The sequence below is a fragment of the Struthio camelus genome, chromosome 22 (assembly GCF_040807025.1).
Source record: "Struthio camelus isolate bStrCam1 chromosome 22, bStrCam1.hap1, whole genome shotgun sequence".
NCBI lineage: Eukaryota > Metazoa > Chordata > Aves > Struthioniformes > Struthionidae > Struthio > Struthio camelus.
In genome coordinates, this window is record NC_090963.1 from 2587656 (window position 1) to 2606562 (window position 18907).

Here is an 18907-nt window from a genome sequence, read left to right on the forward strand (position 1 = left end):
AGGGGACTTTAAATGAATAGAGTCTCAAGGTATCACAGGTCCTTCCCTGCTGCACCAGCTCTCCACATCAGACGTTGAACGGAAAGCCTCCTGTAGCAGGGATGACTCTACAGCAAGGTGAGGATCATGTCTGTCTGCTCTGGTCCTGTACTGAGCTAGCACCACAGGGTACCAATAAAGTGATTGCTTACACAATGATGAGACAAACTCAGCCAGAATCTGATAACATGAAAAGTATTCTCTTAGTAAAACTTCACAGGAGTAGCAGCTTTGGGACAGCAGCTGGGTAATCAGGATTTAAGCCTTTATTCTCACCTACTTCCCATAGGGCACTTTGACCACTGCATGAGGGCTCTCTTACGCAGTTGGGGCTGCAATGTTCCTATTTCCTCTCCCACTCCGCTTTCACCTTCTGTCTGGAGTTTTCAGGCCAATGTGTCCTGGCAAAAGCACACAAGCCAGCCCAGTTTAAAAGACGCTCTAACTTTTTTCCTCAGCTCTTCATGCTCATTCTCAACAATGTACTGTTCTCTTTAGCTTTGCAGCTATACTGGAATTGCTTTGCAAACAATTTTATTACTCACTATACCAGTTCCTTATACAGAAACAGACCTGCTAGCCAGAGGAAGGAGAGTCTGAACCACTAAAGAAAAAATTCACGGAGTTGTCACTCTCTATCTGATCAAGAAGCAAAACAAAAAACAAAGTCGAGGCTATTAAAAATCCATAAATTAATCCAGTGTTTAATTAGAGAAAGTCAAAGCCTCTTGTGGTTGAAAGGGATATACACTTTGCAAGACTCTCTAGGAAGCTGCTTTATTTAACACAGTACAACCGCAGGTTTTGCATCAGCTTGATGGCTGGGGTTTGCAAAAAAGAAATGTCTTGGAAAAAAGCAGACAAATCAACAAATTCTGTGAACCCCAACTGCCAGCTTGCTGCAAGAATTTTTGTAAAATACCTATTCTTGTCCTTCTGAAATGCAAAATCAATGTCCACATATAAGAGATACGGTGCACAGGGCTGAAGTAATTCACTGATGTAATTAGACAGCAGGATTTCTGATCACCTGAGCTTAAGCTCATTTCACTTCTCAGAGATTGTTTCTTCTCCTTTGTACACAACAATGTTCTGGTCTGTTTCGTACACTTTGACTTTGTAAAGAGTCCCCATGGGCAGGAGCTTCTTGAGGTTTTCCCAGATGAACACGGCAACGTTCTCAGTGGTGCTAGGAGTAAAAGGGGAGCGCACTGAGAACCGACAGCAATGGCGTTTGACTAGGCTCTACCTAGAACGGGCATGAGAAAGGCCAAGGGGAAGCATGCGGGCAGCTTTCATGAGATGACACACTGAATGCAAGTGGGGCTCGAACCAGTGCCAGCAAACACACGTAACACTAGCTCTAATTAACAGGTTATATCTGTCTCCCCAAGATATCTACAGAGCAGGCTCACTGTGAGAAGTACCAGTGTGCAAAGGGCTCCTTAGGTGAGAGTGAGCTGTGCCTTCCAGAGCATGGGGGACCACAGCTGCCCCAGCAGGCCCGCACCCAGCCAGCCACAGGGATGTAGGGCAGCCAGGACACCCAGCATGTGAAATGCACAGCTGCTTCAGAGGCTGCTGCTTCAGATGTAGGACTCAGCCCCAGAGACTATTCCCAGGCCGTGCAACTCAAAGGAGTCCCTACCACACACCTCACAACCTCAGCAAAGTAGGGCACATCCTTATCCAAGTTTTTGTGGTCAAGTGGCTCCATGATGGCCTCCTGTAGGCAGACAAGAGCAATCAGTAACATTAACAGCAATCAGCAACAGCAATTAGCAGCATCAGCAATACTGTCCCAGTAGGGACAGTGTACTGGGGTCCAAATTATCATGCATGTCAGTTTGGAGGAAGGCAACAGTATGTTTCGAAAGGATAGGAGCCCTACATCCGCCTGTTAGCTTCCTAGCAGGATACGTTGTGCTGCCTCACACCACTGCGCTAAAGCATTTAGGTCTGACATCACTTCTTAATTTCTTCTTTATTTCTTACACTACCAACTCACAGTGTCTCCACCTTGGTACTAAACAAACTGCTGTTGTCTAGGAAAGTAGCACTATTACCTGCATATATTCTTTCAGGTCTGTTAGGTTTATAACCATCCCTGAGACTGGATCAATCTGAAAGGAAAACAAAAGGGAGATCAGTAGCCTGGCTACTGGTCCTTATTACCAAAGCTGCCATGATCCAGTGCAAATCAGACTGTGTGCTCAGGACACCTGACCCACAAGAAAAATCTCTCTCCACTTTCCCATGCCGAGCTCCAACTCTACCCCGTGATGTCCTCACAGGCTAGACAGAGCATACAAACAACTCCGGTGGTTCTGCTGTCTCTTATATAAAAGCCTACACTAAGGAGGAAAAACCTCTCTAAAACACACAGTCTCCAAGCAATGATTTAGCAAGATCATAAGCAGGAATACAGGCATTAAATCGCTGGGTTGAATAACCAAGAAAAATAGTCAAAGACTAACCTGAGCTCAGGACATCCTCCATCCACAGGAGGCACAGCTCTACAAACAAAAGCAGGTTGTGCAGGTGACAGGGAATTTCCGGAACTTGGAAGGAAAAGGCTTTAAAAATTTTGATTCAGGTCTGAATGCAACCCCCCCTCGTCAACCTCCCTATGAACCCGAAACCCTACAAAAGTGTTAGGGAAACATTAAAACCTAAGCGCTATCAAAACAACTCACTCTGCAGAAATACACAAAACAGTGACAGGTTGAAGGGTAAAAAGCAATTGTGAAAGCAGAAGTTCCTTTTGTACTTGCAATAAAATACCTTGGAGAAACAGGAGAGAAAAAACAAACAGTGTAATTAATAAACCTCCCTTTGGCTCAATAGTCATCCAGAAGGTGCACCGCAGACCTGAGAGGAGAACCTACTTGTTCTGCAGTGAGGTCCTGGCAGGCAAAGCTCTGTGCCCCAAGGAAAATTACAAGCCTAGGACTTAAATATGATCCCCTTCAAACACCTGTGAGATGCAGGGTGAAAGGGACAGCTGTCTTCAGGAAAAAAGCGATTATAGAATACCTTCTTCTACAGTCATGTATACAGAGCTTCCTCAAACACCCCGGGAAAACTAGCAATCTAGCTGGAAGTTAGGAATCGTGGAATACAGAGACCCAGCTACGCTGTTGCCCTAAGGAATGGAAAAAAACTGGTGATCACACTTACCTCTCCACGCACAGTGACTACAACTGAAAAAAAGAAAATACCAAGTCATGTGTGTGACACAGTGAACCTAAGTGATCAGGACAGACAGCCCATACATCACTAATCCACCCGGGGCCAGTGGGAGCTTCCTAGCGCTTAGAAGCGGGACTGGTTTTACAGAATGGCTCTCCGCTGTATAAAGACAAACTACTCAGAGTCACCCAGCTCCTAAACAATTCATTCTTCAAGGTCTGATGCTCACTATCCCTGAAGAACCACTTGCAGGCAGCCACAGACTAGCTGACTCCTCAAATAACTACTTTCTATGCCCTTTTTACTCAGGATAAGAGTCTCCTGATCAGCAGTCTTTTGGACAAAACCAGAAAGTCATAATGGTCCGAGCCTGGTTGTGATTCTCCTCAGTGATAAGGGCCCCTTTGCTTGCTTAGGGGCATCTCCCTCATTTTCCAGCAATCTTTGAAAATGGGAACATCCTTCTCATATGAGAAGGTAAGCACAGCTGTGCCTGTAACTCAGCCTTAAAATGAGGGGCAGGTCTTCAGCTCAGCAATCTGTCTTCCCTAGTAAAGTTAGTGGCTCTGTAGTAGAGGTTTCAGGGTACTTACAATACACAGGCAGTCCAAAACCAGCCTGTCAGTTGGGGAGATCTGATTTCACGTGCATAGGCTGAAGATGCCAGGAGAAGAACTCGTGGGAACATTCAAGTAAAGTTTATGGGCTGTTTTAGTTGCATGTATTTTGCTTAGCAAAATCACCGTTCGAAACGCACAATGATCGTGCAGATTATGAACAAATAGCTGTCATTTATTAAGTGGCATTTGGAGGTAAATATTTACTATCCATCTACTTTAACGGCTTGCAGCTCTGTGCTGAGGTTCACACCCCCTGCTGTTGAGGACTCATTCCAATTCTTCTTGAAAAAAGAAAACAAAAGGAAATAAAAGCAAAAAAAAAAAAAAAGAAAACAGCCACCAAAAGCCAGGCCAGCCTGCTGCGACATGCGACCGGCCTCGCTCTCCTAGCGGTTACTCACATCCGAACCAGCCTGCCTGCCACGAGCAGCCTCCATCCATGCCCCAGCGGGTAAGCTCGGACACCAGCCAGCCCCTTACCTTTATAGTTGTGCCCGTGGCCGTGTGGGTTATTGCATTTCCCAAAGAGCTTCAAGTTTTCTTCGTCGCTCAGCGATTTGCTGTGAGAAACACACACGTGGCGTTTCAGCAGCGCCTCCGCACCGCCCCAGCTCCGCTTCGACCTGGATGGCCTTTCCAGCTCCCTCCTCTTCCCTGCTCCCCCAAACTTGACCCGGGAGGCCCAGGCCAGGCTGCGGGAGCGCTTCCGCCCTGCCAAGCCGCACTTGACAGCGTTCTGCACGCACAAATGTGGGCCTCACCGCAACCGCTCAACGCCAGTGCCGCACCAGTGCTGCGAGCCAGCCAGGCGCCAGCGCAGCCAAATTGCTTGGGTTCCTCCCAAACCCCTTTAGGTTCTTCCCAAATCCCTTGGGTTCTTCCCAAACCCCTTGGGTTCCTCCTAAACCCCTTTGGGTTCTTCCCAGACCCCTTGGGTTCCTCCCAAACCCCTTGGGGTTCTTCCCAGACCCCTTGGGTTCCTCCCAAACCCCTTTGGGATCCTCACAAACCCCCTTGGGTTCCTCCCAAAACCCCTTTGGGATCCTCACAAACCCCCTTGGGTTCCTCCCAAAACCCCTTTGGGATCCTCACAAACCCCTTTGAGTTCTTCCCAGACCCCTTGGGTTCCTCCCAAATTCCTTTAGTTTCTTTCTAAACCCCTTTGGGTTCCCCCCAAATCCCTCTGGGTTCCTCCCAAACCCCTTTGGGATCTTCCCGGACCCCTTGGGTTCTTCCCAAATCCCTCTGGGTTCTTCCCAAACCGCTTTGGGATCTTCCTGGACCCCTTGGGTTCCTCCTAGACCCCTTGGGTTCCTCCCAGACCCCTTTGGGTACTTCCTACACCCCTTTGGGATCTTCCCAGACCCCTTGGGTTCCTTCTAAACCCCTTTGGGGTCCTCCTAGACCCCTATGGGATCTTCCCAAACCCCTTTGGGTTCCTCCTAGACCCCTATGGGATCTTCCCAAACCCCTTTGGGTTCCTCCTAGACCCCTTGGGTTCCTCCCAAACCCCTTTGGGATCTTCCCGGACCCCTTTGGGATCTTCCCGGACCCCTTGGGGTTCCTCCGGCCGGTTCCGACGAGCAGGAAACGACCGAAGCCGGGTATAACCGTTAGTGCTGGTCGCTCAGGAGTAAGCAAAGCCCCGGGGGCTCCCGCGCCACAGAGGAAGCCGCTGCGGGCTGCAGGCGCCGCTCAGGAAGGAGCGCGGGACCCGCGCCGCCTCCCTCGGGCCCGAGGCCGCCGCCGCCGCTCACCTGTGCAGCCGGTGGCAGGCGCTGAAGGTGACGGCGCGGGAGACCCGCGCCAGCCGGGCGGCCAGCGGCGCCATGGCGGGGCCGCGGCCGGCAGCGCCTGCGCGGCGGCTCCGGCTCCGGCTCCATCCGGGGCCTCGGGCCGGGCCCGGCAGCGCCCCCCAGCGCGGGCCGCTGCCCCTCGGCCTCGGCCGGCGGAGCAGGGGGCGGCCGCTGGAGCGCCCTGCGCCGGCCCCGCGGTGGGCGAGGGGCGGCCGAGCGCGGCCGGCCTTCGCCCGCGTCCGGGTGGGCTCGGTGCCACGACGCCGGGAGGCGAGCCGACCTTGCAGCTCCCGGCCTGGTTCAGACCCTGCTTTCGGGCTTCTTCACCTGAGCCCGGCTGCCGGGTGCGAGGCCCCGGGGACGGGTTGGCTCAGGCGTGCACCGGGAAAACGGCATCAGTGGAGCGCCTCTGCTCAGACGGCGCAGGGGCTGTCCGTGGGCCCGGGAGCTGCGCCTCAACAGACACCCAGGGCAAATCCAGGTCCCGAAACTCATGCGTCGCACTTGTCGTTTTTCCAGGAAAGCTTCAAGGCTTTTCACCCTCTCAATCAGCCCGCAGAGGTAATGTTAGCAGGCCAGCAGTTTGCCTTTCGTTTTGATTTTTGAGTAACGGCAAGAGCAAGAAGCGCGTTTGCAGACATACGGATGCGCAGGGCTGGGCCTGCCGGGAGAGAGCTGGCAAGCTCTGAACACGCACGAAAGGTGTTCAGGGCGGCAGTCCCCGGAGAAGCGGTCCACGCAGCAACGCTCACCTGAAAGGACTGATAAAGACTTGCTGATTTAACTGCTACCCACCACACAGCAGCTGAGCTCTGTCCATCCCCCAGCACCGTGCTATCAGAGGAGCTATTGTACAGTTCCTGAGCGTGCCCCGCGGCCCTGTCACAGGCCTGATCTGCGATGGGTTAGATCTAGTAACCACACCAGGTAGAGAGGAAGGGCTGCCAAGCCTGTTGATTCCCCTTCTATGCTGGCAAACTAATTCTACTTCTGGGATGGCTATAAAGCTGACACATTTGGAGGAGTGCACTCTGGTAGTAACGTTCACGGAGTTCAAGCAGAGGAATCCATGAAGCGTCGTGATTTACAGAAAGCTTTGGGAGAGAGCGGGGGAACTAGGATTCCTCAGCGCTGCACGGATGTGAACGGAGGTACGTGCGTCAGCGCGTTGCCGTCACGGTGTTCCTAGCACCCCGAGGACGGTGAAGCATATCTGCCGCTTCACCGGAACGGGAAAACTCCAAGCATCAGAGAAGGAGCTGCCGAGTTCGGCATTACAAGAACAGCTCTGAAGCTCTGAAGGCAGTGGCGCACAGCCTGAGCGCACGTGATGCAGGCAGGGCCGACGGATTACGTACTGTTGAAGTGCAGCTTTATAAAGACTGCGCTGCAGGGCCTCTCTCCCCCACTTCAGCGTTGATCTACAGTCCTGGCTTGGGTACTGTGACTGGTTACCGCTAACACAGGGACTTCTGACAGCTGCCTTTCCACTTCCCACCTCCCCACGAAGGAAAGGCTTAAAAAAAGCAGCAATGGTGACAAAGCTGTAAGAGCCTTCATTAAGCATTTCCTTAGCACCGTTCAGCTGCCAGCCACGGAGATGTGACCTTGCTGGGGTCTGGGAAGCCCTGTGGGCCAAGGGAGAGAGACTCCGCTGGCTGACATGGCAGGTCACACACTGGGCTGCCGGCTGGAGCAGGCCAGGCAGCAGGGTGGCAGGGCTGGAGCACCAATCCCGGGGGATGTTTGCCATCTAGTGGCTTTGTGAGACCAGCTCTAGCGTGAGCCTCTCCTTCTGCCTTCTCCCAGGGCTGCAGCCTTGTGTACAATCCTTATTTCTCCCCCCTTGCCTTTTCCCCAAGATCTAAAAGGAAGGTGAAGCAGGGTCAGACAAGAGAGCTGGATTGTTCTGGAAAAGTGAGTCAGCTCCGACTTGATTCCATTCTGTCTGGGCCAGCCTCCAGAAAAATCAAGAATTGAAATAAAGCAGAGCAAATTTGCACATAGGAAGCAAGGGCTTTCCCCAAAACACCAGAGCCCAAGGCTCACTTTTTTTGCTCAGGGAAGGGGTTCAAAACATTTTACAGTGCTCCATTGTGAGAAACCTGGGAAAAGCCCTTAAGCCATGAGGGGAATCCATTCTCCAGGAAGCTTTTGCCTTTCACAGTGTCTTTAAAGCCAGGGCTTGTAAAGAAACTGCTAGAGAGGTTTCCCTCGGCACGTCCTACCTACCCCCACCTCAGCTGAACTTGGAGACTGCTGTCCTGAAGCTACAGGAGCCTGGACGAGGAACCAAACATATGGGAGACTGCTGTGGGCCAAGTTTCATCTGCACAAGTTACAGCAAGGGGATACCAAGACCACGGTGGAGTTCTACATGTTTCGTACTGGTTGCATGAGGAACAAGGTGGGAAACGTTACTTGTCAGAGCTGTAGCCACCTCTGCTGTTCAAGCAGGAGCATGGTAGAGATGTTTTGCACCTCTGCAAGATCAGGTAACGTGATAAAGCATGCGTCAGGGTTGCAGCTGACTCTTCTCATGGCATGGCACAGAGGCTGGCTATGGGTTCAGTGAGGGGAGGGAAGGAAGGAACAAACACCACAGCATTTTATTTCAGGGCACTGTTAGTGTAAAGAGAACAGCACTACAAGTAAGCCTTTGCTTTTACCGTCTGATTTTTGCTGAAGGCAATCTTTATGCAGCAGGGGTAAAGTTACATCCCTCCCTTGAAGCTGGATGCCACTAGTTCCTTTTATTCCCTTCTGCTTTACACACTGCAGCCAAAGCACAGATATTGATTGGCCTCTTCCCTGCAAAGCACAGTGGTATCAGGAGAAAGGAACCGTCGTCTTGGTTTCAATTTTTTCCCTTGCAAGCCTTACACCTGGCAGCCTTCATGAACTGCTGCTAGTTGGCCTAGCAAGGTAATTAGCAAAACAAGATAAAGCAGTGGGCTGTTGGAGTGGTGGGGCTACGGTCTTCCTCAGAGTATGTTTCAGACCCTTTACAGTGTCTTACTGGGAATGCAGCAGTAACTCAGAGGTTGTGACAGAAGAAGCAGTTCCTTCATCCAGGGCATAATGCAAAGGTGGGAGGTAAAAGAAAGCAGAGGTTTCTTTCTGAGCCTAACCTGGCCCTGAGTTAGAGGAGGCAGCAAGGGCTTCTGTCAGTGAGAAGCAAAGATGCCATGGAATCCATAAGGCATTTGCACTGGGACTTCTGCTCGCCCCAATTCTTTAAAGGTCTCTGCATCCAAGACAAGCAGGAAAGTGCTTCGGTTCTGCAGGATAAAAAGAGAGCCAGAATGAATGGCCAGGCTGAACTTCACTCCACTACCCAGCCTGCTACATTTGCCCCACACAAGGGAGGCCCAATGTACAACCAGTCCATCACACCTACAGCCAGACCTTACAAGCTAAGACGGGTAGCCAGGAGCACTGCTAGTCACAGATGCCACCCAAGAAATACTGATATTCCGAGGTACACTCCTATTCGAGGTTTGCTCAGCTCTGCTTGACGGTTGCGGAGGTACGTGCCTTGAGAAGCGCGGTGCTAGAATCACCTGCCAGAGCACCTCAAATGCAATTTTATGGTTTAGCAAACATACCTAGTACTATGTGGCTTTGATGAACTAGTAGGAATACATTACCTCGATGGGGGAGACCACAACAGACAAGATGACCCCACTGTCTTCTGCCGTGGCATTAGGCACTGGCACAAACACAGGCTCTGATGGGTAGGATCCATCCTCCTGCCAAATCTAGCAAGCACAGTAACATATGGAGACATTCATATTCGGCTACTACAGTTAACAGAGTTCCAAATTAGAGGCCTCCCTGCAAAGCTACCCAGGCATGCAGGAAAGCTGCGTGCCCCAAGAAACCTGTAGCTGACCTGATCAGTCATTAGTTTGATTTCAGTAATATGTCAATGCCAGTGTTGTGACAGCATGCCCATTATGCCAGGCACCTTGCAAACAGGCAGTGAAAAGGGGTCCTGTTGCTCACTTCATCCAACAGTTTGTGTCAGCACAGGTATCAGGAGGGGGAAAAAAAAAAAATCCTGGATGGCACAGCCAGCTTTACACCATGCTAGGGTAGACCAGGCTGTGCCCAGGCAGCCTGGAGGGAGAGGTGCCATGCCAGCAGAGAAGAGATCTATGGCCATCACCACCTGACAGCATTGCTGCTGCTCTTACTGCAGACAGCCATGGCACCAACCACGGTGCTGAAGGAGGGCAAATGCTTACTGCCAACTCTTACTGCAAAATGAGTATTCACGAGCAGAACTCTTGAAACAACGGTGTCTCTTTCTGATGATTCCTAACTCTTTCTGGTCCCTGGGAAAGTCTCTGCATAGTAAGCGCTTAAAGGTTCAGAGGTCAATACTCCCCACTTAAGGGAGGTACAACATAAATCCCAGGTTGTGTTTGTAGGTGGGAATATCCTGGACCTGGTTTCTTGCCCGAGTCATAAATACCCTGGCAACTCACCTCCAACTGCCTGTACTACCTAGCTATTTTTTGTGTTATCATTCAGATAAGATATGACTCTTCTTTAGCCTGGAAAACATGTACGTACATTATCCAGCCCTTTCCATTCCCTTCTCTATCCAGGGAATTGGAATGATGTACTCTCCTGTTTAGTGAGTGTGCCACATTCACAAGGCACTAGGTGAGAGATGAAGCTAGGGACCTAATCTTAGACCCATTTGAAAGAAACCCCTGAAAGAGCAAAGTGCCTAGTAGATGACAGATCTTAGAGAGCAGCTCAGTAGAATAACTTCCAGCTCTTAAAGAAGACAGTCCTGCTTCGTCTCACCTTGAATGTCTTGGTCTCCACATCAACCTTCATCAAGGAATCTCCAACCAAATGCCGAAAGCCACATCCATAGAAGAATCGATACTTCCTACCGTTGTACCGCATGTAGTTAATCTGAGGGAACTCTAAGCCCCCAACGTTTTCAAAGCCCTCAGGGTGGAGATTTTCATGTGTGCACCAGACCTAGAGGGAGTAGGCATTACAGGAGAGTCAGTTTAGGTTTGGAGAGGAGCTGACCAGTCCCACTAACCCACTGCACAGCCATTGTGGAGACAAGATGTCTGAGGCTGAGCCAAACTATACACTAAGGCAGCTGGAAGGGACAGTTCTGTCTCCCTTGCTGTTTCACCCAAAGAAGTGATTCATCATAGACTTCCGGAAATTTAAAGGCTTAGTCTAATGGGAAAAAATTGAAACACAAGCAAATCCACGTATCAGCAACTGATGTACAAACTACACACTGAGATTACTCCACCAATAGCGGCTATCTATACAGAGAGCACGTGTTCTATACCATCCACAGCCACGCTATAAGACTGTTCAGAGGCAGAAGCAAAGAACAGTTCTGTACCTGAAAGCATAGGGATTTTGTGAATGAGGAAGCTGAAGTCTGGCCAGTTATCGCAAAGGTTAATAACCCACTTGGGCATTTTTGGTAAGTCACGATCTGTCCTTGCTCTCTCATTTAAGGGAAGATGGTATGCTTTATACTAAGTCACTAATTCCCAGCTAAGCAATAACCAAGCCTAGCTTAGTTGGTGGACAAGGTCTGAAGAGATAATAGCACAGGACGATGCTGCTAAAGGCAATCTCACTGCAGCCATAAGTGCAGTTATGTAAGACTGGAATATACCCACCTTACCATCTGCATCTTTCACAGCTCTTGCTGATGTATAAGACAAAGGGTTCAGATTCTTCCCCACAGGCGTGTCTGAATTCACACTGAGTGGGAGAACAAAGCGACGAGGGAAAGCTCGGGGTATTGAATTATAAACCTATTAGAGAGGGAGAAAGTTATGGGGATGGAGAGAGAAGGCAGTGGTCTCTCTAAGTGCCCTTTTGAGATAGTCTTGAAGTTTCCCCTCCCTCCCACTTCTCAAATACCTTTCTTTCTATTACATGTTTTACCAAGTTCTTGTAAGGGCTCCCCTTCTCACTGCATTGCAGCAGAACACAAAAGGCTCTCAATAAACAGGTCAGCATTACTTTCACAGTAATCATCGCTGACTTGGGTCTGGAAATCACTCAGTTGTCCTCCAAATCCAACATTTTATTTAGTTAGGACAGACTAAGTGAGCCTTTTCATGGCCGGACCGCACGTGCCCCACTGGCTGTGCGACTTGGGCCCTTCTTGCCCAACCAAGAGCATGAGCTAATAGGGAGATTACAGAAAATGGGACCTCGGTAACACTGAGCAAGCAGAGAGCGTCCCCCTGCTGGAAACTCAACTCCTAGAACCCCGTTGCTGATCAGTGGCAGTCCCACTTTGGAAGTCTGAGGCTGAGCAAAGCACATGAAGAACAATGAATCATGCAGGGAAGAAATGCTTGGTAGGCATATGAGCGGCATGCTCCACTCCAGTAGTTACAAAACTTTAGCAGAAAGACTGCTTGATTACAGACAGTTTCAGAGGCCCACGTGAGGCGACAGCACAGGGACACCAACCATAATGCTTGCTGTTACTCTGCAAGGAACAGCATAGGCTCTCTGAAGTGAATGGAGGAGGGCCTTCTCCAGAGGATGGCTGCAAGCATCTCACTAAATGCTCTGCATCCGTTTCTGGAGGCCCTCCCTCTCCAATGGAGGATAAAGGAACAGAAGGAGACCGCAGCACGTCAGCTCAGTGTCCGAGGTGTGCCTGCATCATGACTCCCTTCTCTTCTCAGGTCCCCACCAGCCCTACATACAACTTTTAGGAAGTTTACAGTAGTGGTGGATTTACTTGGGGAGGGGAAGAGGAGAGCAGACAAGCAGTCCCCGGTGCGAGAGGCGTCCGGTGGGTTACACTAGAGGAGGAATAATCCCACCATCACCACTAAAACTCTTTTCTGGTGCCAGAAAAGACCAGAACTCTTTCTGGTGCCAACTCTGTTCTGGTGCTTTTCAGTTACTTTAACCTGTGACTCACCAGTTCCACACAAAACTTGATTTCAAACTTGTGTGTTAATCTTGAAACCCTATTTTTAAAGTTTGTGTTTGATGTAGCCACAGAAACTGCTTGAGGAACTCTGTCAGTTTAAACATTACGTAGTCAGTAAGCAAAAGGACTAAGCATGAATGGGGGAAAATAGACAAATCATGTTCAGACATGCCTTAGTTTTTTTGGTGCAGGGTAGATTTGAGATTCTGCTCTGAAATGACTCGCACTCGTGTGTGTGTGTGTGTGTGTGTGTGTGCGTGCGCGCGCGCGCACATTTTATTGAATAGGCTACTTGTCAGTTTAGTAACGTGGGTATGGAGAGCACATACCTAAAGTTGACATAAGCATGCCTTCACACAGATAAAATACAGCTCTTTCATGTTCACAGCAGGCTGGACAAAAGCTAGATCCCGTTTGCAAAGCAAATTGCTTTTTAACACTGTGTTGTACTTTAATTAATGTTCACCGCGTCTTTGGGGGCGGGGAGGGGGGAAATCCTTGCAGGGACACAGCTATACACCTTTCAGAACAGAACAGACTTGCTTTTAGACAGTTCAGAACATGGACAGAGGAAGTTCAGATTTGTCTGAACATGTTGTAGCAGTGTCTGCCCTCCACTCACCATATGGTGGGTTTCCAATAAACACATGCATGCTAGAAGAAACTGAAGACGCCCCCATTTTTTCCAAGCATTAGTTATGTAAAATAATCTCTCTTACATGGCTTTAAATAGCACTTGTGACAGAGCTGGACATACCAAGTCATTTATGAGTACATCCTGACGTGAGGTGAATGAGAGGAACAATACAGGGGATTCTGGGATGTTTGTATCTTTGCGGTTTACATAATAAAGGTTGGTTTTATGAAGTAATGCCTTTAAATAGCAGGGTTTCTTTTTCTTTTGCCCTGTAGAAGTCATGCAAAAACTTATTTTGCATACTTTTATGGGGGAAAGAAATGTTTCCTTTCATTACATGGGGGTATGGAAAGGGAGTATCATTAAAAATGAGATTTTAAAACAGAAGCACATTCGGCCTGCCTGCCTGAGATCTGTGCAACAAACCAGTTTTTAAAAGTTTCAAGGAAACTCTCCATAGAGATCATCTGTTAAGAGATGTAAAAGGAGAGAAAAAACATAAACATATCTATAGATCATAATTTGAGTTTTTCGCAAAGTCGTAGTTCCTTTCCTCAGGCCACATCCTCTTCCTTTTGGTCCTTCATAACGTTATCTATTCTACTGACCTGAGCCTTGCTTCCGATAAGTAACTCCACCGATGTGGAGCCCCATCAGACCCCAGGCAACACAAACACCAGAGATCTCACCTGATCTAGGCCTTCCCCAGTCCTCCGCAGATTCTGAAGTTTGTAAGTAGCCAGTGCTGTCCCACCATCCTGGCAGCACAGGTCAAGGACCACGCAGCCATGATCTTCAAAGGCATTGATTTGATGGAAAGTAGCAAAGGGCTTACTGTACCACTGCCCCGGCAGCACCTACAGTGACATAAGAGGGAGGCTGACTTGCCCTTTCAAAACATCCTAGGTCCACCTCAAAAGTTCTCTCCCATATTTCACTCCCCTACTCATTCCTTTGCATTTGTCTTCCATCCTTGTGTCCCTTCACAAAGGCTGCTTTAAGCCAGTAAATAGGCAGAGCCACATGAAGACAAGCCAAAATATAAAGCAGCACAAGATAGACCCCACCTGGTCATAACTCGATCTCTAGAGCATCATTCCCACGCTACGACTGTCCTTTTTATTGCCAGTAGCCCTTGGGAACTGCATTTCAGTCCCGGTGCTGCAATCCCAGGAGCCTCAAACTGCTTACTTACCTAGACTGTTCTTTTAGGGCTGGCAAAGAGATTAAACAATAGAGCAGAAAATGAATGAAGGCATTCCATTTCTAATAAAGTTACATCCATCCCTGTAAAGTCTGTATTGCAGTAGCTCCTGGATTGATTCATACGGCCATCTGTGGCTGCCAGCCAGCACTCTTCTCCTGGGATCTAGAATTCCAGGTACAGTTGCACAGCTGCTGGAACACCTACCTCCCCAGTGTGCTTATTCACCACATGGAAGTAGGTGTTGTACTGAGGCTCCCAGCTTATCCCTTCAGAAATAGGCTTCCCACGGAGTTTGGAGGTGATAATCTGCAACAGATTCAACTTAATGGGTTGCTCTACAAAGATGATGTAGTTTTTGCTCATTCCTGAAGAGGGAGGGAAGGCAGAATCAGAATATTAGACAAATATGATAGCGAAAAAACCTGGGGGCAGAGGGCAGTGAGCAGCCCTTTCTGCCTCAAAGTAGGCTAAATCCACAGAATATGAGACAGGAAATGTTCTTACCAAAGCTGTGATAGTAGGAAGGTTTCATCTTATCCATTGGAGCAATGGAGCACACCACTTTTGCTCCCTCTAACATGTCACTGCAGTTAGACTTTTGTGGAGGGATCTGAATGATATTATACCTAGATCCTGGAAAGAAGAAAATGTGTTCATCACCACTGAGTTTTGAGGCTGTCGACATTCATTAAACTAAAATCAGGCTCTGTTCCTTTCTGTTTCCATAGTCGACTAGGAACATCAGTCATGAGTAAGCTGAGCCGAAAAGAAAGCCAGTTATCAAGTCACAATCTACAGAGGATGATCTGGGGGAGGAGAGGGGAGGGGGGGGGGAAAGGAAAGGAAGTAGAGGAACCTTCTCAGACTGGTAGACTGCCATCTAATTTTACAGTCTGCCCTGCATTCCTTATGTAAACTTAAAGTACCCTGTAACAACAGGACCAGGAAGAAAACAAAATTCATAGCCTGTGTATCAAAGGAAATGAGATCTTTGAGCCTAGTGAAGACTGATACTTTTCTACTAAACCTGAGCATATGGGCAGGGATGAATGGCATGTTTGAATAACAGTCTATAGTTTAGTCTCTCCAGCTGAAAAGGGCATGTGCTGTAAAGCTAAACGTTGCCAAAGCCAAAAGGAAATGAAAACAGCAAGAGTGAAAAAAGATCAAAATTGGGCAACTGTTCAGTGAATTGGAACCAGTTTGAGGTGCAATGACAAAGGGGAACGGCTGTTTTCACAGGCCTCCGGCACCCAAAAGAGAGACTTTTCATGTAACCAACAGTAAACAGTAGTTCTCAGCAACCATACAGAAGTAACTAGGTCACAGCTAGAGGTAATCTGCATACTTTGGGGAAGAAGAAAGATATCCCAGAAAATTCAACTTTACTGTAAGATAACTGGTTTACTGTAATAACTGCCACTTCTCTCCTATATAACCCCTAATGGTTGTTATCAGAAGACAGTTAATGAACAACTTGTGGCTCATGTCAAATTCTTTGGATTAGGCTTCAATGCTGGATAGGGCTTCTTTAAAAAGCATTCTCTTCTGTTGAAGCTTGGGAGGGGAAAGGAGGGAGCCCACTGACCATTCACAGGCCAGACTGCTCACAGAGAAAGGTCTGAGGTGTGAGATAACCCAGGCGCAGAGGAAGTCAGAAGCACCTGAACTAATTGCTGAGAGAAGCCATTTTTTAATGGCTGATACCCTGACATAAGAACTAACCTGTTTACCATCATTTAGACTTAAAAAAACCCAGCAATTTCAAGGTCTCTTGAGATACTGAAATTCCTTCCACAACTGCACCTTGGAGCAGCATGAAGTAGCCTATGCAGTCTGCCCGCAGGCCAGGCCTAGCCATGCCCAATCTTACCGTGTTTCCCATAGGAATTGCCCATGTTGTATGCTGTCCCATCAGACTCATAATGAGGATGAGCAGTGGCCCCGTTCACTGCAACAAATTTGCTCCAGTCTACCTGCAAATGACAAAAAGTGTCAGTCAGTACAGAAGTTCCCTGTTCCTCTCGAGCAAGCCACAGTCTTTCTAAAAAATGTTGGTTACTTGAAAGCCTGAGGAGGAATAGCTTAATGATTATGCCTGTAATGTGGGATCTGGATTTAAGTCTTTGTTTTGCCTGAAGTGCTCTGAATAGCAACTGGGTGCATGTGTGCTTCCGTCATACCAGTAAAATAGTAGTAAAAGCACCAACACTTCTCTGGGAGACATGAATGTGACCAACGGCAGGGAGTACTGATGCTGCAGGAATGCTGTCCATAGGAGCACTTTAGCTAGGACCCCACATGGTAAGCACAGATAGACATGCATAAAGAGACAGTCACTGCCCCCCCCCCCCAAAAAAATACCACACACCAAGTTTTTTTTTGCAGATATAGCTAAATGGCAGTGCTCACTCTCCCCACAGATTTCTAGAGAGAACAGCCTAGCTTCACTGTCTACAACGAGAGGCAACAGTTAACACAAATGGCCAGTTGCAAGTACCATTGACACATACTCCCAAGTCTTGGATCGGGCTGTGATTTAGGTTCAGACAGTGGAAGGGATTTTTCTGGGAAGAAATTCTGAAGGAGAATGTTGGAGGAAGATCAATCCACACATTGAAACATTAAAGCATGGAAAATATGCTGCTTTTTCCCCAGAGTTTCAAAAAAAATGGCTTTTAAGCATCCAACTTGAGACCTTTTAGAAAGCCCCATTTTTTCAAAGAATGCTAAGCCACCCTAAGCTCAAAAAACCATGTCCTTCTAAGGCATCTCAGGTTGTAAGTTTAAATGTGAAATCATCCCTCCAATTTCTTCATTTAGCCAAAAAAAGTTGGTCGACATCTAAAAAGCAGCTTAAGGGGATTTTTTTTTTTTTTTAAATGACCAGATGGCTCAGCAGAGCTGAACCTTGAAACTAACAACATCCACGCATCATTTCATCGTTGAATTTACAAAGCATCACGGAGTTTACAAAGCAAAGAATGTAGCCATTCATCAAATTCTCCATTTCAATATGCAAGTAGTATGCTATGTCTCAAACAGTTTCATCATGACTCACAAGTGATCCTGTAGAGAGGTGGGGACTGCTAGAATACCTCCCTCGAGATCCGAGGGTGCAGCAAGCTTGCTGCTTTGTGGTATTAAATAGTCCATCATAATATACGGGCATGGTAGTTCATCACTGAATTAGGAATGCCAGAATCCTTCTGCAGCTCTTCTCACAATGGTCCCTCTCAGCAAATACCCAAATCCCTTCTAAGGGTATACCTGGGGAGGGGAGTGGTAAGGAAGAAGAACTTGTGCTGCCATTTCACAAGTCATACTCTGCCCCAAATAGAACCTCCCTTGCGTGAGGCTACGCACAGAACATCTGGGAAGACTTCAGCTCTGACCTTCTCTTCATTTGCTAGCAGGAGAATGGGGGAAAAGAAAGCGGCAGCTGCAGCTGCACACTGACTTCACTGCCCATCTGCAACAAAGAAGTTTTAGTCAAGACTTTGTAAAAGGGCCAGTCTGGAGTGTTCAGAGCTGGAAAAGTATGAAGGAAATGAACAGATAGGAAGAACGAAGAGACAGGACAGGAATACAGATCTAAAGGTCAGTGATGTTAGTAACTTCTTCCTGTATGCGCTTACTCTTCACACACTGGTAGCTGCAGACAAGCCCAGACAAGTAGCAAGTGCATTGGAAGAACGCCAGCTTTACCCAAACGGCATACGCCTGTCGCTCTCCTTGCCCGCTACAGCAAGCGGTGACTAGAGCTGCCTTGTTGAAGTAGATTTTTCAGGGACTCGAGCACACCGTGAAGAGGTGCGCTCAGAGCTGCACTGATCCTTCATTCCAGAACCTGTGTTCTCCCCTCCTCACAGCTTGCTGAGACCCTCTTAGCAACAGCAGGGAGTGATTCTCCTGTGCCATAAGCTAACCCCCTTATGCCACCCACTCGCACCTTCTCCTTTGTTTCAAGCGTTTCTGGGTCGACTTTGTGCATGAAGACGTTCTCATTGCTGACATAGTAGTCTCCTTTATACATAACGTAGTTCACACTGGCATTGTCACTTGGCTCTGAAACAAAATACGAGAGTTGCACACAGCTTTGTTTAAGCTCGGGTCACATTACATCAAGTTAGACATGTTTAAATAAACCCATTTGCAATGACACTAATCCCTCTGTGATCGCTTGGCAATATCTCACTAATCTACAACGACATTCAAGAAACCGTTTGCACAGCTGAGTCCAGGGGAAAAGAAAAAGGACTAGTTCTTGCTGCACATCTTTTTCAGCTCAGTGCTAGGTACCAACAAGCTATTGCTGGCATATGGTTTCTTGGTACTAAAGGAAATGATTATAGCAGCTGGAATCTTGAGCTAAGGGAAACAATTGCTGGAGAAGATTGAAGTATCTTTCACCAAAAGGCCAGACAAAGCTGCCAGTACTCAACAATAAGAGCA

At 48.2% G+C, this 18907-nt stretch overlaps 2 protein-coding genes across 7 annotated transcripts in view; both read right to left on the reverse strand.

The window, feature by feature from the left end:
* Positions 1 to 716: 716 nt before the first annotated feature.
* On the reverse strand, positions 717 to 5755 carry PTS (6-pyruvoyltetrahydropterin synthase). Its single transcript, XM_068916455.1, has 6 exons — positions 5609 to 5755; positions 4332 to 4411; positions 3220 to 3242; positions 2106 to 2162; positions 1695 to 1765; positions 717 to 1228 (listed from the first exon to the last, which is right to left on the reverse strand). Exons 1-6 carry the CDS (start codon positions 5680 to 5682, stop codon positions 1087 to 1089), a joined length of 447 nt encoding a protein of 148 aa, XP_068772556.1. The 5' UTR covers positions 5683 to 5755; the 3' UTR covers positions 717 to 1086.
* A 2478-nt stretch (positions 5756 to 8233) lies between these two features.
* BCO2 (beta-carotene oxygenase 2) overlaps positions 8234 to 18907 on the reverse strand; it is a 35399-nt gene continuing 24725 nt past the window's right edge. For all 6 annotated transcript variants that reach the window (XM_068917043.1, XM_068917042.1, XM_009670203.2 and 3 more), the window contains 9 exons: positions 18405 to 18520; positions 16326 to 16428; positions 14957 to 15085; positions 14657 to 14817; positions 13935 to 14102; positions 11326 to 11463; positions 10469 to 10651; positions 9298 to 9408; positions 8234 to 8928 (listed from right to left, as the gene is read on the reverse strand). In XM_068917043.1, the coding sequence (XP_068773144.1) occupies positions 8815 to 8928; positions 9298 to 9408; positions 10469 to 10651; positions 11326 to 11463; positions 13935 to 14102; positions 14657 to 14817; positions 14957 to 15085; positions 16326 to 16428; positions 18405 to 18520 (1223 nt within the window). In that variant the 3' untranslated portion in view covers positions 8234 to 8814. The remainder of the gene's footprint in view (positions 8929 to 9297; positions 9409 to 10468; positions 10652 to 11325; positions 11464 to 13934; positions 14103 to 14656; positions 14818 to 14956; positions 15086 to 16325; positions 16429 to 18404; positions 18521 to 18907) is intronic.

Coding starts and splice junctions, on each gene's coding strand:
- PTS (XM_068916455.1), bottom strand. CDS start 5,682: ATGGCGCCGCTGGCCGCCCGGCTGGCGCGGGTCTCCCGCGCCGTCACC. Junction 4,412..5,608: donor GCCTGCCACCGGCTGCACAG/GTGAGCGGCGGC, acceptor TGTTTCTCACAG/CAAATCGCTGAGCGACGAAG. Junction 1,766..2,105: donor ACCTGAAAGAATATATGCAG/GTAATAGTGCTA, acceptor GTCTGCCTACAG/GAGGCCATCATGGAGCCACT.